The 26,654-nt window shown below is 41.9% G+C and overlaps 1 protein-coding gene across 3 annotated transcripts; it reads right to left on the bottom strand.

Annotated features, from left to right (window-relative positions):
• Positions 1-405: 405 nt before the first annotated feature.
• Positions 406-26,573, bottom strand: LOC124148416 (mRNA-capping enzyme-like). 3 transcript variants are annotated; one of them, XR_007218833.1, is made up of 20 exons: positions 26,471-26,573; positions 24,791-24,884; positions 23,713-23,822; positions 17,527-17,630; positions 16,258-16,346; positions 15,404-15,479; positions 13,417-13,447; positions 13,040-13,148; positions 12,227-12,330; positions 11,249-11,352; positions 11,025-11,126; positions 10,202-10,337; positions 9,480-9,551; positions 9,036-9,200; positions 8,023-8,094; positions 5,143-5,243; positions 4,857-4,923; positions 4,133-4,256; positions 1,841-3,294; positions 406-1,804 (listed from the first exon to the last, which is right to left on the bottom strand). XR_007218833.1 is itself a non-coding variant. In XM_046519501.2 (19 exons), exons 2-19 carry the CDS (start codon positions 24,858-24,860, stop codon positions 3,137-3,139), a joined length of 1,794 nt encoding a protein of 597 aa, XP_046375457.1. In that variant the 5' UTR covers positions 24,861-24,884; positions 26,471-26,573; the 3' UTR covers positions 406-3,136. The 3 variants fall into 3 exon arrangements, 1 of the variants encoding a protein (XP_046375457.1); XR_006862963.2 differs by having other exon boundaries at positions 406-1,606; XM_046519501.2 differs by having other exon boundaries at positions 406-3,294.
• Positions 26,574-26,654: the final 81 nt, after the last annotated feature.

Raw genomic sequence — 26,654 nt, 5'->3', positions numbered from 1 at the left:
TGGGATTCTAATCACCCTTGAAGAGGGCACTAACCCATATGTAATGGTGTCTGAGTTAATGAAGGTTCCCTATTTCTTAGACTAGCGGTATAATGGTGAATCAACACATTCTGGATCATTACTGACTAACATACAAAGTTAATGAAGTACCGTATTTGACGTAATAAGCGCCCAGGGCGCGCCCAAAATTAGAAATAGGGAGCTCTTATTGGAGTATAAGTTTGGTGAGAGAAAAAAGAGAGTTTTAAGATCGTTAATTTCGTGGTTTATGCTGACAGCCTGAAACGATACAGAAGAAAAGTCTGTGCGTATTATACACGACAGATATATTTTTCAAAATTTAATTGCCCATAATTAAGGGTACACATAACACACGAGTGTGTATTATACACGAATAAAAAAGTCTTGTGTACAATGATCAATTGGAAGGGATGTTAACTGGGATTGTTCACTAGCCAATATATCAGCAAATATCGCTGTGGGCGCTTATTAAGACGGGGCGCTTATTACGTCGAATACGGTACCTCTGAAATGATACTTGATAACATCCTTCTCATTTCCATCAGCAGGGATTTTCCTGAACCTCTCTAACATCTTGTGCAACAGTACTAAGCATGCGTTGTTCAGACAAAAACTGCAAAATAATTTCCAATGAAAATGAATCTTAACTCTTTGCTGTTATTTGTCATACACTCATCTCTCCAAAGTTCAAAGTGATCTTCAACATATGATGTGGTATCCTTTTGATAGGTTAACATTTTTCTAAAGGCTCCACTATGACGGGTATCATGTCCTCTAACAAGGAATTTAAGACGGGTTTATGTATTAATCAGAATAATTCCCAAAGAGTTTTCTAATTGTGTGAATAGTAAATAATGAGAACACATGGCAGGGGAATGAGGGCTCAAAACATGTTGTGTTACACCAGTCAAAATAATCACTGGCTTGCAAAGAAGTTGGCTACGACCAAGCAGCCTATTATTATACTTCGAGAGTAACACCAAGAGATCAGATTATTTTTAGAAATTTAATGTTTGCAATGCGAGATGTTTCTTGAGTATTTCAAGAATACATCATTTCGGTGTAATGGTCATCACGCCCCGTACATGATTGTATAAGTGTGTCACATTTACCTCTACATTGTCACACTCATTCAAAGGCAGGGTCAGCGATGGAACAGATGGGTGATGGTGCAGATGGATAAGCAATCTCATTAAAATAATATCTCCGTGCTCGCTACTGCCACACAAAGATCTGATGACATCCCATTACAGGTCACGTCAGAACGACCTTTCGAAAACTTTGACCAACCAATAAAATGACTACCAACAAATCGACATAAACCAATCAGAAAGCACCTTTCTGAAACTACTTTCAAACTGTCCATTCCAGACTATCGATTCCAAATTTGAAAACTGAACACAAGAAAATTCTCAAATGTCTAACAGATGGCTGAGATTGTATGGCAGTACTTCCCATGGGCTATGGAAAGTCTTTTCCATTTCAAATGTTTATCTCTTTGAAGCGAGAGATGGACAATGCTATTGACGGAATTAGTTGTACAGGCTGTAACTGTTGTTCTGAATACCTCGTGTGTTCTGAATACCTCGTGTGTTCTATATATCTTGTGTGTTCTGAATACCTCGTGTGTTCTGAATACCTCGTGTGTTCTGAATACCTCGTGTGTTCTGAATACCTCGTGTGTTCTGAATATCTCGTGTGTTCTGAATATCTCGTGTGTTCTGAATACCTCGTGTGTTCTGAAAACCTCGTGTGTTCTGAATATCTCGTGTGTTCTGAATACCTCGTGTGTTCTGAATATCTCGTGTGTTCTGAATACCTCGTGATAACCTTTTCGAGGTTGAATGATAAGAAAACACATGCCCACTGTAACTGTCCAGATCAAGTAAACGATGCTCTGATGTGACGGATTAAAAGTTGTTCTGATGTGAGCCGTAATGGGATGTCCTCAGATCTGTGTTGAGCGGTAACGTGAACTAAGCTCTGATTTTAATGACATTGGATGGTGAAGGTAGAGAGGTAAGTGCAGCAAACTAATCAGTGGCTTGGACTCGCACGCAATATTCAAGCATATAAACAACATAAGAAAAGTCCATGGTCAAGGAACTAGAGCTGTTGTAATGACTGCTTGATGTACAACTGCATCCTTTTGCAACATGTTGGCCAGTTGTAATAACAACCCTTGTAATGAGAGGCATCAACATTCACAGAAAACCATTGGGAAAACGGGCCATGAAGTGTCACTATGTCTACCACTGAAAACAGCTGTCTCTTTCTCTCCATTAGATTCCTAGCATAATGTTCATCATTTATGTTTCGATGTCATGGATGATTCGACAACACCAACACTTCAGTTCAACTTCCTCCAAAAAGTTAGTCTCCATCAGCACTGTTACGATTTAACTCAATTGTAAGTCATGATCATGGCCTGAGTATCAAGGGATGTATCATTCATCATGACTTAGTGGATCAGTGCAGGTTTGGAGGGAATCTATCCCCCCACTGATGACTGTCAGATTAACCCTTATTGTCAGTAATGGAGCCTAGATGCCTTAGTGAATCATTACAGGCCGAAAGGAAACCAAACTAGTTCTCAATACTGATGACTGTTTGTCTAAGTCTTATCGTCATGATCGTCAGTAACGGAGCCTAGATGACTTAGTGTATTACTACAGGCCTATAGGGATCCCAGTAGTTCCCTACTGATGACTGTCGGATTAACCCTTTTTGTCAGTAATGGAGCCTAGATGACTTAGTGTATTATTACAGGCCTGAAGTTTCCCTGAAGTTTCCTGACTGATGACGGCCTGAATTACCCCTAATGTGGCCATTGTGAGTATCAAGAGCCTAGACGACTCGGTCGACACACTGCTGCTATTTTCCCATTCTGCTGGTCCTCCAGTCACTACCATGTCCTTGTTGTTGGGGATGTCATCACTGAACGGGACTGCACAAGCTGTGGTTGCTGCGGGATATGTCAGCATGGCCCAAACTCCCACCATCACCTGTTGTGACGGTCACACTCCACTGAAGTGATTCACCGGTTTACAATCACTGCTTCTAAATGACACGGTCAACACACGTCCATCAATCTGGATAGGAAACACAGTCACTATCAGTGTCTGGGCATCTTGGCAGGAGGGGGCATCAAGTCTCTGTCTGAGGAGTGGCCGAACTCGGAGCGGTTTGACCCTGGGGGTGTCCACCTCTCTCTTTCTATTGTGTGCATCAGGATGTCTTTTGTCACGGGCTTACGAATACTTTCACAGACACCTGCAGAGAACACAAATGTCAGGACATGTGTAGATACCAAATCGTTTACAACTTTAAGACAGTACAAACATTGAAATGTCAATCAACAGAATGGCCATATGCATCAATTGTATGTTCGCAAGATTGCATAAATAACTCTTCATTATTACTCCAAAGAAAGAAGAAAACAGTTTTTCGCATAAAAGAATTTGGCACCTAAAATTTCATATGAATTATGTTTCATTCAGAATAATGAAACAATTTTCTGAAGTTTAAATCAAATTACATATCAATTAGCCCAATAGAAGAATACAATCTCAAGTTGAATTTTGTAAAAGGAATTAATTAAAACAAGAGTTTAACACTAACGTGGCTATATCCCCCGCCCCTGTTGCAGAATTGATGACATAATTAAATCTAAACAAACCCTAACTTTTTTTTAACCGAGGTGGAACTTGTCATGGAAATTGTAAAAAAAAACCGAACCCTACCCTCACAGAACCTAAGTCCATCTTGTTGCCATGGAAACGTAAAAAATAGATATTTCTAAAATTTCTAAATATCAAAAGGCACCAGTTCAGCATGTACCTGACAGACCTGCAAAGTTTGATGAAAAAATATTGAACGGTTTATGAGTTATGCTCCGGAAACGAAACGTGACGGACGGACGGACGGACGGACGGACGAACGAACAGAGCCCCGTTTCTATATCCCCCGCCAACTTCATTGGGCGGGGGATAAAAAACCAGTTGGGGTGACTTGTTTATGATTCCACATTCCTGGAGGTGGGGGAGGTGGGGGAGGTTGGGGAGGCTGTGGATGAAGTCTCCCCCTGCAGCAGTGTGACAAACTCACTCACCCATGGCTGTGCTGTATGCGTTAGGGAAAGACTTGTCTGTCCTCTGCCGCATGAACTTCCACTCTCTTCCATCCCAGGAACACTCTATGATTTTGTTGTCTAAACTTTTCAGTTCTTTGTTCAGCTGAAAAAATATTGAAAATACGAATGTTCATGTGAGCATGAATCTGATTGGTTGCAACTCATTGCTAAGTGGTATCTTAAAAGACTTATCATTGCGTATTTCTTCTTGGAAAACTTCTCTTGGCACCTATTCTATTTCCTCAGCCTAAAAATTGAAAACGTGACATTCAGCATGCTGACATGAATATCTTGCCTATATAAATGTATTCTGAATTTAATTAATACTTATCTGCTTATCAGAAAGATATCACTTTGTAACAGAAACATTTGTTAATTTGTTTGTTGTTTAACGCTGCTCTCGGCAGTTTTCAAGCTATATGTCAGCGGCCTGTAAATAATCTAATCTTGACCAGACAATCTAGTGATTGACATCATGAGCATTGATCCATTGGGATACGGTGACATGCATCAACCATGTCAGCGAGCCTGACCACCCGATCCCGTTACTTACAACAAGCATAGTCATAGCTTTATGACAAGCATGGGTTGCTGAAGACGTATTCTACCCCGATCTTCACGGGTTAAATGTTAAACACATAATGTTGCAAGTCAGCAATTCTTGGGTCCACCTGGCACTGTGAGTGGGATGCTTGACTCTCACCTTCATGGCTGAGAATGGCTGATCTAAGCTGCCCACGTACAGGTAGCCTTTAGTTTCTGGCAACATTCTGAAGAAGGGAAGTTCACAATTGTTGACATAGCAACACAACTTTTAAAATGTTCACTATTTTTATCCTACTTTTGATAGATATATGACTGAAAGTAATACATAAGTATAATAATTCCTATTAAATGAAGGCCTGCTACAGTTTACCAAAGATTTTATACAAGGGAGGTCATTCTTAATGACTACAAGTCAATTTGAATAAGCAATTTTATAAACCTACCCTGGTCTGTTCTCTTTGACTATTTTCAACCTAAAATCAACAGAATTCATGCTTGGGGGTTTCCACTTGAGAACATCATGACATCTCCCTGGATTGTAAGGCTGAAATACATCATATAGATAATTAATATCCTTACATTTTATTCAAACTCAATACTGAGCCATCAGAGAGTCTCTGATCACATATATTCATTACAAATGTACTAGGGCTGGGACAGATTTACTACCCGGGTACCCACACCCCTATTACTCGACCCTACCTGGGTACCTGCTATTGCTGTCAAGAGACAAAATGTCCAATTGAGAATAGTTTGACAGTAGCCCTTGCAAAAAGTATTTAAATACACATATAAAACGATGTGGTCATGCATACACTGAAGTTGACTGAAGTTTTAGGTTTGTTCAAACATATATAACTCAGAAGGAACGTGTTCATAGTCATGACGAAATGCGAACATTAGAGACTTAAAATTGTTGGGTAACCATGCAGTTATATAGTGAATTTTTGTCATGAAACAGTGTATAATGTGACTAACCACGGCTCCGGATAGTCCTGTGGGTACCTGGGTCCTACTCAGTACCCACCCGACCCAAGTACCCGAGTTGCCCGCCCAAGCCCTATCAAGTACCCATTCACATTTCAAAATACTGCATAAAAATTGTTCACTGAAGCAGATGACATGGAGAAGATGATGGACACAGTCAGAGATGGACACAGAGAGGGAGATCGACACAAATGGACACAGAGAAGGAGATGGACACAGATGGACACAGAGAAGGTGATGGGCACAGATGGACACAGAGAAGGTGATGGGCACAGAGAAGAAGATGGACACGGAGAAGAGGACAGACACAGAGATGAAGACAGACACAGAGAAGGAGATGGACACAGATGGACACAGAGAAGGAGATGGACACAGAGAAGGAGATGACACTGAGAAGGAGATGGACACAGAGAAGGATATGGACACAGAGAAGGTGATGGACACAGAGAAGGAGATGGACACAGAGAAGGTGATGGACACAGAGGAGATGGACACAGATGGACACAGAGAAGGAGATGGACACAGATGGACACAGAGAAGGAGATGACACAGAGGAGGTGATGGACACAGAGAAGGAAATGGACACAGAGAAGGAGATGGACACAGAGAAGGTGATGGACACAGAGAAGGTGATGGACACAGAGAAGGTGATGGACACAGAGAAGGTGATGGACACAGAGGAGATGACACGGAGAAGGTGATGGACACAGAAAATGAAATGGACACAGAGAAGGTGGTGGACACAGAGAAGGAGATGACACAGAGAATAAGATGGACAGAGAACAAGATGGACATGGAGAAGAAGAGGGACACAGAGAAGAAGATGGTCATGGAGAAGGTGATGGACGGAGATGGACACAGAGGAGATGACACAGAGAAGGAGATGGACACAGAGAAGGAGATGGACACAGAGAAGGTGGTGGACACAGAGAAGGAGATGACACAGAGAATTAGATGGACAGAAAACAAGATGGACATGGAGAAGAAGAGGGACACAGAGAAGAAGATGGTCACAGAGAAAGTGATGGACATAGATGGACACAGAGAAGGAGATGGACACGGATGGACACAGAGAAGGAGATGGACACAAAGAAGAAGATGGGCAAGGAGAAGAAGATGGGCAAGGAGAAGGAGATGGACACGGATGGACACAGAGAAGGAGATGGACACAGAGAAGGAACTGGACACAGAGAAGGAGATGGACACAGAGAAGGAGATGGACACAGAGAAGGTGATGGACACAGAGAAGGAAATGGACACAGAGAAGGAGATGGACACAGATGGACACAGAGAAGGAGATGACACAGAGGAGGTGATGGACACAGAGAAGGAGATGGACACAGAGAAGGAGATGGACACAGTGAAGGAGATGACACAGAGAAGGTGATGGACACAGAGTAGGAAATGGACACAGAGAAGGAGATGGACACAGAGAAGGTGATGGACACAGAAAATGAAATGGACACAGAGAAGGTGGTGGACACAGAGAAGGAGATGACACAGAGAATTAGATGGACAGAGAACAAGATGGACATGGAGAAGAAGAAGGACGCAGAGAAGAAGATGGTCACGGAGAAAGTGATGGATGGAGATGGACACAGAGGAGATGACACAGAGAAGGAGATGGACACAGAGAAGGAGATGGACACAGAGAAGGTGGTGGACACAGAGAAGGAGATGACACAGAGAATTAGATGGACAGAAAACAAGATGGACATGGAGAAGAAGAGGGACACAGAGAAGAAGATGGTCACGGAGAAAGTGATGGACATAGATGGACACAGAGAAGGAGATGGACACGGATGGACACAGAGAAGGAGATGGACACAAAGAAGAAGATGGGCAAGGAGAAGGAGATGGACATGGAGAAGGAGATGGGCAAGGAGAAGGAGATGGACATGGAGAAGGAGATGCACATGGAGAAGGAGATGGACACAGTGAAGGAGATGCACATGGAGATGATGGACACTAAAAAGGAGAAGAAGATGAACCTAACACGAACACTCAACAGGATACTGACTCAGAGCTGACCAGTCTTTGTTTTAGCCGCTTAATGCTGAGCGCGAGAAGATCGAACCCCGGACCTTCCCCTCTCTGGGTGGACTCTCTTCCACTAGACCAAGGAGGTGGTAGAGAAGGAGATGGACAGAGAGAGGGGAGAGAAAAAGGGGAAGATGAATGGAAAAAAAAAAGGAGGAGAAAAATGAGGAAGAGGAGAAGAGTGATAAAGAGGCTGAGGGGTCGATAGAGGAGAAAAATGAGAAGAAGAAGTGAAATATTCATCGCCAATAAAGGACTCCTATGTACATGATGTGACCATGTGAACATCAACTCACATCAGATCCAGGTTGGAACACCAAACCATCCACCTCATGGCTCACTTCCTTGGTAAACTTCCCATCCAGGAGCTGCAAATGAGGTATGACTTCATAAAGACTTTATTTAAGAAATAATCAACAAGTGAGAGTTGTTTATCGCACAATAAAACACTGCAGGGAGAATAAACCACGGGGCTCGCAGACGAAATACACTTGCAATGAACTACTCAAACAATGTACTACACTGACTAGTTCACTTTGTTATGGCCCATAGTTGAAAGTTAAACTCTTTGACCAGCCCTTGTACGAGGGGGTATCATACATAGAACTGCATAGCCTTCATTTCATCCAATAGCATTCTAGGAACTCATGGAGTGTGACGGGCCTATTGTTCAGTACCAGGTTGTGGACAGCATCAATGGATTTTTGTGTGCTGTTGGTGACTAGTGGAGATTATCTGCCAAATTCTCTCCCCCCACATAGAAATCATCTGCCAAATTCAAATCATCTGCCAATTTCCCTCCCCAAATTGAAATTCCTTCACCCTATGTGACCAATGATGGGTCAGCCTCCCCATAAACAGCATGTACCCATTCATCAATACTGACTGACCCTAGGGGAAAAAATATTATGACTGCACTATACTAAATTTTTTCCATTTCAATGCCAAGGAGTGGGATAGCTTAGAATCAAAGTCAGTTATGAGTGAGTATGGTTTTACGCCGCTTTTAGCAATATTCCAGCAATATCACAACGGAGGACAGCACAAATGGGCCTATGTCGGGAATCGAACCCGGGCAAACGCTTTAACCACTTGGCTACCCGACCACCCCTCCTCAAATATGAACAAGTTACTGGACTGAAGTATGCATAATTGTGAAAGATGACTCAACAAACACAGGTCAATAATAGTATATGTCACACTCAGCATAACAACAACTAAGACATGCCAGTCTCCAAACTTTCTGATACCTCTTTGTACGTATGTCTTTACCAGTAACATCTGAACATCCCCTCATTCAGTGCATTACCTTCGCACACATGGTGACATCCCAAAAGGGCTTGGCTCTCACACTAAATGGCTCTTTAGTCTTGTCCAGCATGCCCTGTTGTATCTTTGCATATCGTGGGCCAATTATTTCCTTCTGTATGCATAACAATCGCCGGTCAAAATCTGTCTTCCCAACATCTTGACCCTGACAAGAAACAGATTCTCTGTATACATAAGTTCACACTGAGCAATATAAAGGTTTCAATAGCATAATATCAAGAGTGAGCGAGTTAAATTTTTTAAAATTTAACTTCGCATCGGCATTATTCCAGCCATATAGCGACCATAATATTAAGAAGTTGAAGGACACCCGATTCTTTCATATTACTATAGTCAACCTGTCATGACAGATTTAACTTCTTCTGAGTGGCATATTTTAAAGCAGCTTGTGAAATGGCTGTAGAAGTCTGACCAGTCAACTCACCTCAAATTTAATGATATCATATACAAGATATCGTGGTACCGTTTTGTCCTCTACCTTGTCTAGAATCATCTCCTGCAACACAACCCATACCCACATCTTTAACACTATCGGCCATCATGTCAATTTACACATTGAAATCATGTAAACTATGACTCAATTTGTGCTTGCACTTTGATTTATTCCTGGAAAGAGTGAATGAGTGAGTGAGTTGGGTTTAACACCGCTTTTAACAGTATTCCAGTTATAATGATGCAGGTCTCAGACGTTTACCACTTCGGTGAAACCCACGAGCCCAGGTATGGTGCTGACAAACCAAGAAACTTAATCGGGGCGAACTGGGATTCGAACCCACAATAATAGGTTTCTGGCGTGCCCATGGGACGCACCTCTGCACAGCGAATGGCAGCGCCTTAAACAACTAGGCCACCCGTGCCCCCTCCTGGAATGTCAGTGAGAAGCAAGGAAATATGTTTTCCCATGGAGCATGTAATGAAATATCTGATATCAATCAATAATATTTAAGGTATATTACGCTGGTCTGTAAATAATAGTCTGGTTGTTCTTGAATGCAGAAAACTGTTTCTTCACCATACGCATCCAATGACTCTCACATGGGCATTATCACTTACAGTTCCACTTTCCCCTCCAATACCGCTCCATGATTATGATGACTGTCTCATCATGGACTCTACAACGACTAGCATGATGTTACTGCGACCTACCCCGTCTAGTAACGTTTCCCTTAAGTGTGAGTTAAGATCCTTTCTCTTGGGGAACTGTAAGTGAGGCACATGAAACACTGCGTTGTCTCGATCCACCATAAACACTTCATCCATACCATCAATGAACATCATGTACCTGAAACACACAGCGGTACACATGTACCAGGATCTCCACGGGCTGCTGGTGTGAGTGGGGTAGACACAGAAATGTAACCTATCCGCGAACAACTCTGTACTGTGACAATTGAATATGATTGAAATTCTTGTTAGTGACAGACTATCTTGCTTCAATATTTGAGGACATCCAGCACAAAAACAGCACCCCCCCCCAATATGTGAGTTTCTTAATATTACATAACTGAAGCACATGCGCCTGTACAAAGCTTAATACTCAGATTTGGTGTAAATTAGGGACTTGTCTTACGTCATGTTTGTTTGTTGTTTAACGCAGCACTCAACAATATTCCAGCTATATGGCGCTGGTTTGTAAATAATCGAGTCTAGACCAGACAATCCAGAGATTGCCATCATGAGCATCGATCCACGCAATTGGGATAGGATGACATGCATCAACCAAGTCAGTGAGCCTGACCACCCAATCCCATTAGTCGCCTCTTAAAACAAGCATAGTCGCCTCTTACAACAAGCATGGGTTGCTGAAGACCTATTTTAACCAGGATCTTCACGGGTCCGCAGCGCTATGAAGCAATGAAGCAATGAAGCCGCCCCAATAGTTGTATCTGTTTAAGAAACTACTTGACTGATCAGTCCCTAACTGACACTGTTACTCAGTACACACAAAACATCCACAACACTCCGTTACCTTGTTCCGTCTGCCTTCCAGCTGACCTTATACGGTTTCTTCCTGAGGAAGTCGAGGTTGTTGATGTCCATTGACACGGGCTGGGATCCAGGGAAGCCATTACTGCAACACACACTCACAGCTCAGACAACCCTAAAGCACTGGGAACACACTGGGATCATCCCACTAGGCATGAGATACATACACAACCTGAAGAACATAACAAAGTGGTCGTAGTGTCTTACCCGGACCAGTCACACATCCTCTGGACACACTGCTGGATCTGTGACAGCCGGGGCTGCACCGACACTTGTAACACCCCCGACACACCCTCCATGAACTTGGCATCCTGCAATGAGACATTTACGGTTTTATCTTGACCTACAAAACCGGCGGTCAAGGGAACCCCATAAACAAACTTTAAGGGTCCGTACAGGAAATATGAGGGTCCTGTGACATAATGAAATGGTGTACCGTACTGTAAGATTTGATAATTACTTTAATTACAGGATCTTTATAATATCATTGATCTTTCTTGTGTGTGCGTGTGTGTGTGTCACAGCCTTAGACTTCTTGTTCTTTATAAGACTAGTGAGTGAGTATGGTTTTACGCCGCTTTTATCAATATTCCAGCAATATCATGGCAGAAATGGGCTTCCCATTGTACCCATGTCAGGAATCGAACCCGGGTCTTCGGCGTGACGAGCGAACGGTTAAACCACCAGGCTACCCGACCACCCTTTTATTAAGACTAGTCCAGAGGAGTAGTTTAAACCTTATTTCACTAGTCCTCCGAGTCTGTAGGTCTCAGACTGTGAGAGGACTATCATCATTGTATTTTCACTTGTTCTCAGCAAAACTTAGTAGTCTAGGGCTAGCGAACTAGCATGGATTTTGAAGGATGATGTCATACAACAATGATTGATGACAGTCACCTTTGCTGAACCACATACCCCGGCTTGTCCAGATGCCGTCATTGACACGCTATCAAGTGTTTTGGTAAACGCTTCCCATGACAGTGTTTCTGTTATTTTAAGATTGTAAATTTACAAAATGTGAAGCTTGTAACAGTATTATCTAAGATAAACCTTTGTAACTTGTATTAATAAATCTTAAAAAACATGTGTTACAAGTAAGTTGTTCTTGAGCCAATTAACAATCAAATTACTAAGGAAGGGACACCTACTTCTTGAGGTTGACAATCTACAAGGATTTTAACTCACCTTTTTGTTGAATTCCCGTTTCCGTTTGCTGGAACCATTCTGTTTAGAGGCTTCTGACTGATTGTTCATACTATTCCCATCATCATCAACACTGTCGTCATATTCTGAGAAGTAAGGTGAAAACATCAAGTTACCGTCTGTCTACAGCCTCAAACACATTGCCATCACATCAGACATTACCGTGGTGAGTATGGTTTTACGCCCCTTTTAGCAATATTCCAGTAATATCACTGTGGGGGACACCAGAAATGGGTCTTTGTCGTGACGAGCGAACACTTAACTACTAGGCTACCCGACCACCCCTGCTAGCTCACTGAGATACCATGCCGCAGTTTAACATGAATACCCCACTCAGACACAGTATACTGACTCCGAGCCAACCAGTCCTTGTTTTAGCCCCTCAGGGCCGAGCGCCGACAGGGTAACAACAAGTACCATCTTTTAACAACTTTTGGTATGACGCGGTCGGGGACCTTCCGCTCTCCTGGCGAACGCTCTACCACTAGACAATGGAGGCAGTCTATGGAAACACAGAACATAAGATCCTGTTAAGTGACAGTAGTCTTTTATGTTCATCACCTTGGTGAAACTCATGAGCACTGGTATGGTGCAGATAAACTTTAACACATCATCAAGAAGAATCTGGAAATCAAACCCATTATCATAGGTTTCTGGCACACTTACATGACCAGGAAGCAACTCTGGACAGTGAATTGCAGTATCTCAGACAGCGAGGTCACACATGCCAAATACGGAGCAGCCATGATGTGTATCTGAAATGTTCCACCTCAATGACAAACTCACACCACTCACCTAAACACCAGTCAGGGAGGGGTGGGGCAGGGGGCGTGTCCTCCTTGTCTCCGTACCGCTCAAACAGCTCATTCAAGTAGTCTTGCTTGTAGATGCCAGGGGGCCGTGCCTACAAGTTTGGCATATGAACTATCAGGATGTTCAAGGTTTGGATTGTTTGCAGAAGCAGAGTAGGTTACAAGACATAACTTTAAAAAAAGAAAAACCTTTTGGAATGGAACAGATTGCAATATTGAGTTTCACTGGTTTTCACAACTTCAGATACACATTTCCCATTTTCAATTATTTCAGAGGTGAAATGAGAAAAATTATGAATTCGAAATTTTTGCTATCCAGTTCCCCAGAATCTACATCACATATATTTCACCAAGCCTCACCTGTGCAAAAGCTCGAACAGCTGCCTCTACACTGGAAGTAAAAAAACATTGTCACCATCCTTAAACAATATCACAGCACACAAACAGGCATCATTCATTATAGACTTCTAATCAGCTAAACTATAGCTTACACATCGGTGGTAACAATATGGTTCATACATTAGAAATACATTACAATCAATCAGGGGGACTATACATGACTATAGGGGACATTTCTCCTATTGCAATAGCATTGCTGTTATTAAAATCAATAATAGTATTGAAATAGGTTATATCTCTAAGATACTGCATTGTATTTTTCCTTGCATAATTTGACATAATGACAAAGTCACTCACATTCACCAAGTCTTAGATTCAACAACAGACTGTTCTTAAAACATGGATAATTAATACAACTTTTGGAGCACTTCTTGAATACCTTACAGCCCCTTAAGCAAGGTACATATTTCAAAAATAAAATCATTAATAAAAACAACCCAATAAATTGACAGAAAGATTTTCACACCAAAATCTTTCTATCGCCAGCACATGGAACAAATTATTAAAATGCATTGTGCAAATTGAAATGTGTCTTGAAATTAGATGCATGATATAATGTAGTAACTCCCTAGGAAGGTAACTGTATAATAAGGCCAAACTAATTCCCGAATTGCTGCACATTTTTTTGTACAAAATAATCATGAACTATCATATGCTCCAGTACACCACTAAACCTATCTATGTACCAAGTTTGCTGAAGAAATGTTGTACAGTTTTCAAAATCTGCTCCAGAAACAAGCACTACTGCCATTTCCAGACTAAGGGAAAGTCGTTGCCTTGGAAACAAGAAAAATATTTTTTTCAAAATTTCCAAACTATTAAAAGGCACTAGTTCACCAACAACTGTATCTATGTACCACATTTGGTGAAGAAATATTGCACGGTTTTCAAGATCAGCTCTGGAAACAACGCAAGGACGGAAGGTGTCCAATTTAATACACCCCGCAAAACGTTTGGCGGTAGATAACTATTTTGTCAACAGTGTATCACGGCATTGACATTCGATATCTTACCAAGACATCAAGGTATTGCATCAGACAATGACCCATATCACCCTTACTAAAATCTATGCTAACTGCATTTTCTCTGATAGTGGTGTAATTATCCTCGCAAACCTAATGTCCTGTCTACGTTCTTTAAATCGATCTTCGTGCTAAGTTGACAGTAACATTGATATCATAAAACTGACCTACAACAGCTATAGTTCTCAGATTGCCTTGTGGAACAGGGCCAGGCATACAAAATTATTCCTTATGATTCATGAATTGTGTGAATGAGGTACACTGCTTTAAGAAACATTCCGGCCACATCACAGCAGGAAATTGAACCTTGACCTTCTTCTCCTTACCCCATCAACCCTTTGTGAATAAGGGACAGTATGAAAACATACACAGAGCTCCAGATAAGCTTTTGGTGTTGTGGGTATTTTACCCATGCATTTTAAAATCATTGGGTATCAGTAGTTCTATCTGGGTATTCAAATTTCTGTTACCCACTAGTTTTTACACATGTGGGTATTTAAGTTAAATATTTAAAACACTATTTATCTAGTCCCTGCAAACTGGTGTCATGTGGGTTCGAGAGCTTTATAGGACTCAAAAATACCACGATACTTCCACAAGAAAGTGTGATGGCAAATGATCATGATGTAACTGTCATCATGGAGTTTGGCAAGGTTGACGGAATGCCCCTTTATAATTTCAAAATAAGTTGCTGATTTGCTAATCAATTACGCAGGGTTACTTCACAATATTTTGATGATACGCACAAGTTTTATTTTGTAGCGTAGCTGTAATGTTTGTTGCGTATTTGATACGCTTGGATTTTATTTTACTGTGTATTTCTGCATTTCTGATGCGTTTTTTACGCAGATACGCAGCTTATCTGGAGCTCTGATACACTTGTAGAAACATCCAGTCAATGATGCTGTGAAAGTGTCGGATCTCACCTCCAGGACATCTTCTCCACCAGATAAGCCACCATCATGAAGCCAGTCCTGTTGAAGCCATGAGTACAGTGGACGCCTGTATGGAGCACATGGACATGAGTCAGATTGAGTAGTGCTTAGGTGATTGATAAATGCGCTGAGCTGATCCAAAATGAATGGTATACTTAACCCGGGTCATGCATTTCATCACCCGAGTCTGCAAAGAGCGATGTGCATGTGTGAAAGGTGCAGGTACGTAACATGCATTACATAGGGGCAACTCACAGTGTTCTCACAGTTGAGCATATAGTTCCTGAATATCTTTCAAAATACCTTTAACAAACAATGTTTTTTAAGCATTTTAGGTGCTACAAACGTTGGACATGGTTTAAGCAGGTTAGAGTGAGTGAAAGAGTGAGTATGGTTTTACGCCGCTTTTAGCAATATTGCAGCAATATCACGGCGGGGGACACCAGAAATGGGCTTCACATATTGTACCCATGTCGGGAATCGAACCCGGGTCTTCGGCGTGACGAGCAAACGCTTTAACCACTAGGCTAAGCAGGTTAGAGCACTCGGACCACGGTGTCTAATCATTGAAGTGGTTAGCTAAGCGCTCCACACCCCAGACTCTGACTAACCATTTCAAAGACTGGACACCAGGTCCGAGTGCTCCTACCTACACTTACTCACAAAGTGTTACAAAGCCACACTGTCACAATCCAATTTTGTATTGAAAACAATGAAGAGCCAGATGAACTAGAATCTGAGATATTGGTTACATTGATTAATTAATATATAACGTGTTAATCATATCAACTGAAACCGCACTTTGCATGATCTGACACAAAATTACAGAAGAAAAGCATTCTTACCAATAATTTCCAGAGGTTTCTGTGTTAAAAATCTGTGACACACTTCAAGAAAAGCTTGTGTTTGCTCCACAGTGGGAGTCTCAGATCGACTGAAACACACAACATAGAACACACTCTCAACAATGGCAGTTAGAGCATATCATACCACCATGACCATATCTGACAACTCTTACCAAATTCGCCATAAAAACATCCCATGCACTAAGAAAATTTTCAAAGGGGGCATTTGTTAAATTCTTACAAAAGGTAAATTTGTTTTCAGAGATCAAGCAGTAGTGATCAAACTTAGTCCAAACATCGCTGAAACTGAAAGGTTTTCACTTATGCACCCATTCTTACTGTTTCTGTCATATGCACAAGAAAATATTGACTGTCATATCATTTTTCGGTCTTTGTAGGGAGCGCTTTATAAAGATTATTTACAGATAAGTCTAGACTTTGATTTGGGGCACTTATTGGAGCAGGCGAATATGATAAATGCCTTGAGTGTTGGGCTAGTGATACTCAAACATAGTTTGTGTTTTTCACTAGACACCTGGCTAGAAGATTGTGTTTTTCACTAGACATCTGGCTAGTAGATTGTTTTTCACTAGACATCTGGCTAGAAGATTGTGTTTTTCACTAGACACCTAGCTAGAAGATTGTGTTTTTCACTAGACATCTGGCTAGTAGATTGTTTTTCACTAGACATCTGGCTAGTAGATTTTTTTTCACTAGACATCTGGCTAGAAGATTGTGTTTTTCACTAGACACCTAGCTAGAGGATTGTGTTTTTCACTAGACATCTGGCTAGTAGATTGTTTTTCACTAGACATCTGGCTAGAAGATTGTGTTTTTCACTAGACATCTGGCTAGAAGATTGTGTTTTTCAATAGACATCTGGCTAGAAGATTGTGTTTTTCACTAGACACCTGGCTAGAAGATTGTGTTTTTCACTAGACACCTGGCTAGAAGATTGCGTTTTTCACTAGACACCTGGCTAGAAGATTGTGTTTTTCACTAGACATCTGGCTAGAAGATTGCGTTTTTCACTAGACACCTAGCTAGAAGATTGTATTTTTCACTAGACATCTGGCTAGAAGATTGCGTTTTTCACTAGACATCTGGCTAGAAGATTGTTTTTCACTAGACGTCTGGCTAGAAGATTGTATTTTTCACTAGACATCTGGCTAGAAGATTGTGTTTTTCACTAGACACCTGGCTAGAAGATTGTTTTTCACTAGACACCTGGCTTGTTTCTACTTTCTATAAATGTCCAGCCCTGCTCACCCTTTACATTGTAGCTTGAGATATTTACAGTCCTGGCCGTCAACTTCCTTATTGTCATAGAACCTGGTTGTGTTGGTCAGGTCGATCAGCAGGCCCATCTTGGTCTGAAACAAATAAAGATGAGTAGTTAACATGGCTTACAAAGCTTGAAGACCTTAAAAAACACATGGCCTTAGAAACGTCACATTGGAACTACCCTTCTGTAAACATCTTCGGTCGAACATATTGATTAAACATATCTCGCAAAACAATTAGTTTACACTGCCTTGTGTTATGCTTACACAGAGCCTACATTTAAGCTATTAATGGTTAGACGGTCCACAGACTAGACACAGACACTGATCTACTTGTACAAGACCAAGACCGTAGACCAAGACAGTAGTTAATCTCATAGTCAAATTCATGCTATTGAACTGTTGTTTTCAGAGCTAATGCTCACACAGACAGTCCAATCCCTGAGCAGTTGTCATGTTAAGATTCATTTCCCGCCTCTTACAAGACACCTACAGCACTTGGTGTTGTTATCATCCAAACCAATACTGTAAACTCCAGCTTCATCATCTGATATACGGTACTGACAATAAACTGCCCCCAATGAAGATGATGTAACGACTCTGTCCTCACCATCAACGCAGAGTGCAGGCACTAGATCATGGAGAGAATGTAACGACTCTGTCCTCACCATCGACGCAGAGTGCAGACACTACATCATGGAGATGATGTAACGACTCTGTCCTCACCATCGACGCAGAGTGCAGACACTTCATCATGGAGATGATGTAACGACTGTCCTCACCATCGACGCAGAGTGCAGACACTACATCATGGAGATGATGTAACGACTGTCCTCACCATCGACGCAGAGTGCAGACACTACATCATGGAGATGATGTAACGACTGTCCTCACCATCAACGCAGAGTGCAGGCACTAGATCATGGAGAGAATGTAACGACTCTGTCCTCACCATCGACGCAGAGTGCAGACACTACATCATGGAGATGATGTAACGACTCTGTCCTCACCATCGACGCAGAGTGCAGACACTTCATCATGGAGATGATGTAACGACTGTCCTCACCATCGACGCAGAGTGCAGACACTACATCATGGAGATGATGTAACGACTGTCCTCACCATCGACGCAGAGTGCAGACACTACATCATGGAGATGATGTAACGACTGTCCTCACCATCGACGCAGAGTGCAGACACTACATCATGGAGATGATGTAACGACTGTCCTCACCATCGACGCAGAGTGCAGACACTACATCATGGAGATGATGTAACGACTGTCCTCACCATCAACGCAGAGTGCAGACACTACATCATGGAGATGATGTAATGACTGTCCTCACCATCGACGCAGAGTGCAGACACTACATCATGGAGATGATGTAACGACTGTCCTCACCATCGACGCAGAGTGCAGACACTACATCATGGAGATGATGTAACGACTCTGTCCTCACCATCGACGCAGAGTGCAGACACTACATCATGGAGATGATGTAACGACTGTCCTCACCATTGACGCAGAGTGCAGACACTACATCATGGAGGTGATGAGGAGTCTTGAGACACAAGCCAATCCACAAGTTCGGGCTTTAGTTGGTTGTTTGTTCGTTAGTTTGTTGTTTTACGCCGCACTCAGCAATATTCCAGCTATATGACGGCGGTCTGTAAATAATCGAGTCTGGACCAGACAATCCGGTGATTAATTTCATGAGCCTTGATCCACGCAATTGGGATTGATGGCATGCATCAACCAAGTCAGCGAGTCTGACCACCCGATCCCGTTAGTCGCCTTTTACGACAAGCATAGTCGCCTTTTACGACAAGCATGGGTTGCTGAAGACCTATTCTACCCCGGATCTTCGTGGTCTCTTAGGGCTTTGGAGTAGCGGTCATACAATTATGGACTGGCTATAGGCAGACTTATGTTAAAGACTTTTAAAAAAACATAAACTTGACCACAATTCACCCGAACACATCCCAAGCATCACCATGGTCACTGCCCAAGAAAATGGGTCACGCACTGTAAACCCGTGCATAGCGACCTACACAACATGATCACATGACTACCTTGCCAGATCATTCTCTTTCTTCGAGCTAACAGGCTAGAACAGCTGAGATGCGGGGATAGTCGGAAGGGATATAGCATGTGAGATAGGATAAGTATATAAATTTAAAAAAATTTAAACTTAACCTATCTCATTCCATGCATTTATCCCACGGTTGGACGGAGAGGTGCAGATACCCTTGTCTGTATAGATTACAACCATGAGACGTGAGACACATACGAGGAAGCTGGTGCTAAACAGTGATACAAATAAAATAATCTAGAACACTGCCTAATGTCATAAAGACAAGAACTCGTGCGGGGGAAGACACACCAAAATAAGTGATGTGATCCCTATATGTTAGGCGGACGTAACATCATGAAATCGGGTATGACAGGTGTTACCTGTTTTTACGTATGACATCGTTTCATGAATGATCATGTAGTATTCATCATACAACTCATAATTGATCCAGAAGGGACTCCAGTCAATCGATTCTACAAGACAGACTCCACTATCTCCGATGGACAATAGGGTAAGCCAGCTCAGCATCTCTTTTAACCCTTAGTCAAAGCTATCAATCATGCCCAAGGGATTGAAGCATGCTAAGACGCAAAGAGAAATGATCGACAATATCCATAAGAGGATCTTCGAACCAATACTGATACACCACATGCACAAGGGAGAGGTGAGCAGGTAAGGGCTCAGGACACCGCCGAAACGGCCACACCTTGCGGTGACTTCGATGTTGAAGACTGGAGTCTACAGGGGTGGAGCCTCACCATCAAATGGGTACACAGTCTGGAACCTGAATAATAAAGACAATAAACACAGGTGCGATAGTTCCAAGATTTATTCTGTATCTACAAGATAAGGAGTACTGAGTAGCAGGAGTGGGTACCCGTATCGTCTATCTGCGCTGGTGTGCAGATGTCATCTGTAGTGCAGATGGAGGCCCTGAACGTCGGGGACGGAGATTTCATGTAGATAATGGGAAGGGAAAACAGTACCAGACTTCCAAAAGCATCCCTCCATAATGGTGGACAGGTGCAATTACTGTGCAAGGCCATGGTCGAGGCGACGGTCCAAGTATCATGTGGAGTTGGATGTCACAGGTTGAAGCAATCCAGTGAAGGCAAAGACTTGCCTGAAAGCAAGATGACTGATCAGCCAAGTTGTAAGACCAAATGAAGGACTTTAACTCAGCAACCGTAGAGATCTTTGATCCTGTTGTAGTGGCAATGACGGAGTTGATCGCATCGAGATAGGTAGCCAAAGCTTGGACCCTTTAAGCTTCCAAGTAGATCGCAAATGTTGGAGATATTCAGCAACCTGTTGAGAAGAAGCAGTGGATGGCTTGTTGATGTCACAAGCTCGACAGTAGGCTTCAAACACTTTCCATTTGTGGCCATATGGGGTCTTAGTAGAGGTATTTGAGCCTCAGTGTTGGTCTTGGCTACTCTCCTTGCATACCCTTTGGTGACAAATGACTTCTGGAGATGAGCCAGATGGAGCGTTTTGGGCGACACATGTAGCAGGTGGGAGAGAGGCTGGAGAAAATCATCCTGCAGTGGCAGATGGTGGAACTTTCTTCCTATGAGTTGTACCAGCATTGAACCAACCCCAAGTTGGCCAATATAGCGTGACCAAAAGCAGTGAAAGGTGGTTGCTGCCTTCTGAATGACCTGAGGTAGAATGCCGTTGGGAGGAAAGGCCTAGGCATTGATGTCCTCCCAAGAGAGAGCGTCATGGTCCCATGCCTGAGGATCAGTATCTGAACGTTGAACCTGCTTGTGAAGAGGTCAACATCTGGGCTTGGATTAAGTTGGCAGAGCGACTGCAATATCATTGGGTGGAAACGCCTTGTTTGATGTGCCCGGGAATGTGCCCCACTCAGACCTTAGTTAATCAGCTGGCAAAAAGTCGATCGACAGTGACAGGAGCAACTTCAGGTTGGTGGAGCCCATCTTGTTTAAATACCAGACAACTGATAGATTGTCCCACTGGATCATGAGGTGTGATGCACGAAGGAGCTCTGCCCAGTGGGACACTACCAGAATGAATGCCTAGAATTCGGGGTTGTTGATATTGAGTCGCTTCGCTTCGGCAGACCAGTGCCCTGCCACCTGTAGGATGAAAGTGAGCTCCCCAGCCCACATTCGATGCGTCGACAAAGATGTGTTGGGTCGGGACAACAGCTGCAAAGAGACTCCGGCACAATATTCGATATCACCAATCAACACTGAAGATACGGACGCAGAGAGATCGGCAGCGAGATCTGGACCTGGCAATTGTCGCCCTGAAGGAGGGGCTTCAAGAAGTACCGAATCTGAGTGAGAGGGCTTGTGCTGAGGTCAGACGTCCGAGCAACTTCTGGATCTGCGTGGGCCTGAATGCAATCATCAATGTATGACTTGAAGACTATCCCTCAAATGTGCCGGAACTTTGTGATGGGCTTGGTAATATGGGTAAATAGCCACGGGTAAAAAGGGCCATAGAAATTACAAAAGGGAGCACCTTCCATTGGTAGTGTTGGCCTTGAAAAATGACACGTAGGAAATGGCAATGCTCCCAATGGTTGGGTACATATAGATACCTGTTCTGGAGGTTGAGACTGACCATTTGGTCGCCGGGTCGGCTGATTGTTCAAAGGAGTGCGAGAGATGTCATGCTGAAATGTGTCTTCTAGATACAACGCATTGAATGTCTTTATATCGAAGATCATCCGGAACCTCATGCTGTCTTTCTTCAGGGACCAGGAGGATCGGGGAGTTAATCCCTGGGTACCGGGGTCTGGACCTAGACATTCTATAGCTTGTTTTGAAAGCAACATACCGATGGTTTCTTTTAGCAACAGAAGCTTACTGGCCGCATAGACTCACTGAAGGGGTGTGGACGTCGGCGGAAGAATTCTGATTAGCAGCAGCCTGTAACCGTTCTCCAGGAGAACCGTGACGAAAGCATCGGCCAGGATGGACCAGTTTGCTGCATATAGACTGAGTCTTCTGCCTACGGGAGTCTCTACAAAGGGTACAAGTAAGGCGTAATTTCCCACAGCTTGGGGGACGTGTCGCTGTGCTTGGCAGGCTCGCCCATATCCCTGGAAGCGGTGAATGACACAGAGCGCCCGGAGGACTTTGAGCCCGATGTCCTTGATGGCCACGCCCTCGGCCACAAAAGGAACTAGTCTTCGCTCCCTGAACTTCACGGAGGTGGTTGTGTTTGACATCGATTCCTCTTCTGTTGCTCCTCCAGATGCTGCTTTTGAAGTCGGAAAAGGTCCATTGATACCTGGAGATGGGTGTTAGATTACCGACGGTATGGTAGAAATCAGTGTCAATTCCCCGATCATCGATTCTTGGCATTTGCGTAGGTCGATTTATCCGTGAGATGAGAACACTAGGAATATCTTTTGTCTTTGCTAAAAAGGCCATGACAATCACAACAGAGATTGTGAGAATCCGAAGTGGAAAAGGATTGTCTGCACTCAAGATATGCCGGGCGATTGTCATGTCCGGAATCCATCCTCTATCAGGTTAAAATGTAAAGTTAATGAATACTGATACTGGAGGGAAATCTGCAAAAACATGAAGAAAATGTATTCTCTAAGAACTCAGTACATGTATCCTGTGTGGCAATAATAAAGGGAATGATGTGGCAGGGGCATTCATGTGATCATGTCCTGTAGGTCACTATGCACGGGATTACAGTGTGTGACCCATTTGTTTGGGTGGTGACCATGGCGATGCGGACATGTGTTCAGGTGAATTGTTTTTAAAAGCTCAAAACTTTGTCAAGCATGTTTCCACAGAATAATCGAAAGAAGAAGGGAGAAATGCATAGTGTGAGAAAGGACAAGTTCAAAAATGTATATTTTTATCTCTAAAACTGCAAAATATTAACTACTACCCACCTAAAAACACACACACAAAATAACAACAAAAAAACCAACTATTTCCTGATCGTGTCAAATTATCTAAGCCATATTGTAAAATACAAAATGATAAACATGAGATTTTGAGAAATAAAGAGTAGATTAGATAATTAGATATGAGGTTTGACAGCATAAACTTGGTTTCTCCATTATGGAAGAATGTAGTGTCATGGTGGAAACTGCATACCTTGAAAGTTTTGAGAGAAAGGAAGAGCATCTGGATGTTGAAAATATTTTCATCAGGGATTTGATCATCATACTTTGAGTCCAGTGGTGTCTTGAATGGGAGAAACTTGCCTGTGGAAAGAATGACTCCCATACTGAGCAAACATCAACATTTATAATCACTGTTGTCAAGCATCATTAATCTGATGCCAAACATAGTGGCAATGTAATGAAGAGAGTTCTATTTACACATGTCGGTTATGCATGTTATGCTCATTTCATCAGCAACAGGAACAGTTCAAGGTGTAAAATAGTATAACAATGTTGTCATTCACCTCCAACAGTCAGCTTTTGAAGACTTTATGAAACTAATCATGCCCATAAGAAAAGCTATCAATGATATGTTACAACACATTACTTTGTGGTTCCAACATCATGATTTAGCTTGGCCTTGTGCTTTCTAAGAATGTGGTGGTGAGGTGAAATTGGGTTTAACGTCGCGTCCAAGATTATTGCACTTATTTAGCGACGTGCATGTATGTGTATGTGTTTGTGTGGCTGCTTGTACTAGTCCGGACTGATGCCGATTTATAGTGCTAGCTCACTGAGATACCATGACAATGTTTAACATGAATACCCCACTCACACACAGTATACTGACTCCGAGCCGACCAGTCCTTGTTTTAGCCCCTTAATGCCAAGCGCCAGACAGGGTAACAACAAGTACCATCTTTTAACGTCTTTTGGTATGACACGGCAGGGGATCGAACCCTTTCCTTGTGAACATTTCCTTGTAGTGTTCATTACTTTTCAATTTATAAAAATGAAGTAAGAAATGGAACAGGAACATTTGAAGACTTTTTATTGTCATCCTGGTTAATGACATTTATGTTTCAATGATTTTTTCTGATTTTAATTATTTTCAAGTGCCGCAAAAACAATGAACAATAGGATCTGAAGTATTTGAAAAGACTTTCACTTCCGTATTTGTAAAAACATGCAAAGTCTCAACTTCATCTGGATGTACATTTCACAGGAGAAATATTTACAGATGGCAAGCATGTATAACAAATGACGAACAGACCATGACACAAGCTCACCTGCAACAGGCTGACCCTTCCGTGGGCAGTGGAGCCATCGAGGAGGCAACTCCCACCGTCTCTGACTCATGATGGAGATTCTACTAGTTTAACGCTGAAAAATGTTTCAAGTTTACTGTTATATATCACAGACTTTCAAGCAATCATCAGTTAGGCTACACAAAAAAGGTTTATCAGGCAATTTTTTCTCAAAAGCGAAAAGCAAGGTAGGAGTACTAGGACATTTTTTATATTGCCCAACATTAATATTGATATGTTGGTTTTTTTCCTTCCCTTATATACTAGTGATATCCAAATAAAAAGACTAGTGTCTGTCTTTTGGCATTTATGGATTCTTATTTTTTTAATTGTTTGTATTATTTTTGTTCTTATTTTTTTACAATTCTTAATCACTGGGAAAGCTTGACACACTTTGAATTAAGGGAAATAATTACAGTGATAAGAAATATTTAATGTAACCTACAATTTGTATTAGACATTGACATATTTTTCAGGAAGTTCATGCATTGAATTCGATTGGTTGAATGAAGGTCATGTAGATGACCTTCTCTAACAGGTATCCATGGTTACAGAACATCAAACAGCATCAAATATCAAATGTGCATACATACAATATAGGTTTAGAGGGGATATTTCCTAAATCAGTGAAAACAGCCCTGAGGAATCAAATTCAATACAATTACCAGTGTGTATGTTGAGAATAAAGATAATGCACCAAGGAATGTAAATAATAGTGTCAACTGTATGTGGTCACTATAATATCAGGCAGAACAGGATTTGACTCAAGACTTCACGCAAGTAACAATTAAGGTATTTTAGCGGAGAACCTCTGCCATTTTGGTAAAGATGTGCACAAGCTCCTTCCCAAGTAATTGTTTCTAAGTTTTTCAGATGCCATATTGAGCCTCCATGCTAAAATAATAGGGTGATTGGGGAGGGAGCTTACCCAACACAATGATGGCTTGAGATAAAAGCTTTCACAAGTTAATGTAAGTTTTACTAACATAAGTTAATGAAAAATACTATGTATTTGTTGAAATGTAGCTCTGAGGAATGTGACTGATGAGGTTGCCACATGCCTTTATCATGATCATGGAACATCTATTTTTTAGTAATTTTTCAATATTGAGGTCCAATTATTTAAGTTATGAATTGCTTTGAAATTCTTTTGTAGGTTTAATTAAATTAAACCACACAAATGCAAGCAGTCATTTATTTTTTTCAGCATCATCGCCTTATTTCTCAATGAGTGACGCTGTTGTATGTGGCTAGATTAATAGCATCAAACAATCATGGTGACTAGATTTCTGGTAACATCTCTGTAAACCACTGGGATGTCTTGATTTTTCTACGTAATGTCTCAAGCATGTTGTGTTCCTAAAAAGTGTACTTTGCTGTTTTTATGTTTTTGTTCTTACTTCTCAATTTTAACTTTCAAGAAGTTTTGATTTGGGTCTGATTTTACATTAATTGCATATACTGTTTCTAAAGAAACTGATCCAAAGTTAGTGGTGTCCATTCAAGAGAACAATGTGAAAGAACTGATGCTCAGAAAGACGAGTAAAAAGTGAATGCAACGGATCGAGCTGATATATGCTTCCCTCCATATTCACACAGATTGTATCCCACAGATAGGACGTAAGGGGAATTTTTTCTTACATTATCAAAAACGATGCTTACATCTATGTTACAGTTTACTCCTAAGTGTCATCATTATTGCGATATGGGTCTAAGTAATCAGTTTTTCACAAGCCGAAATGCGTGACTCGTCCACATCGGCGCCATGACAGACTCGTTTTGGTTCGTAAATTTATTACTTCCTGTTTACTACAATTAGAGTGACATCCCCTTGACCTGAAGACGC

Source organism: Haliotis rufescens, unplaced genomic scaffold, assembly GCF_023055435.1.
Source record: "Haliotis rufescens isolate VD_foot unplaced genomic scaffold, xgHalRufe1.0.p SCAF_1, whole genome shotgun sequence".
NCBI lineage: Eukaryota > Metazoa > Mollusca > Gastropoda > Lepetellida > Haliotidae > Haliotis > Haliotis rufescens.
Note: the sequence above shows the minus strand (reverse complement) of the source record. Positions and strands in the feature narration are given on the sequence as shown.

Excerpts from the sequence above, each read along its gene's own strand:
- LOC124148416 (XM_046519501.2), bottom strand. The coding sequence starts at position 24,860 with ATGAGTCAGAGACGGTGGGAGTTGCCTCCTCGATGGCTCCACTGCCCA. Across the intron at positions 17,631-23,712 it reads TTTCTCTCAAAACTTTCAAG|ACCAAGATGGGCCTGCTGAT; the intron begins GTATGCAGTTTC and ends TATTTGTTTCAG. Across the intron at positions 8,095-9,035 it reads ATGTCACCATGTGTGCGAAG|CTCCTGGATGGGAAGTTTAC; the intron begins GTAATGCACTGA and ends CCTCATTTGCAG.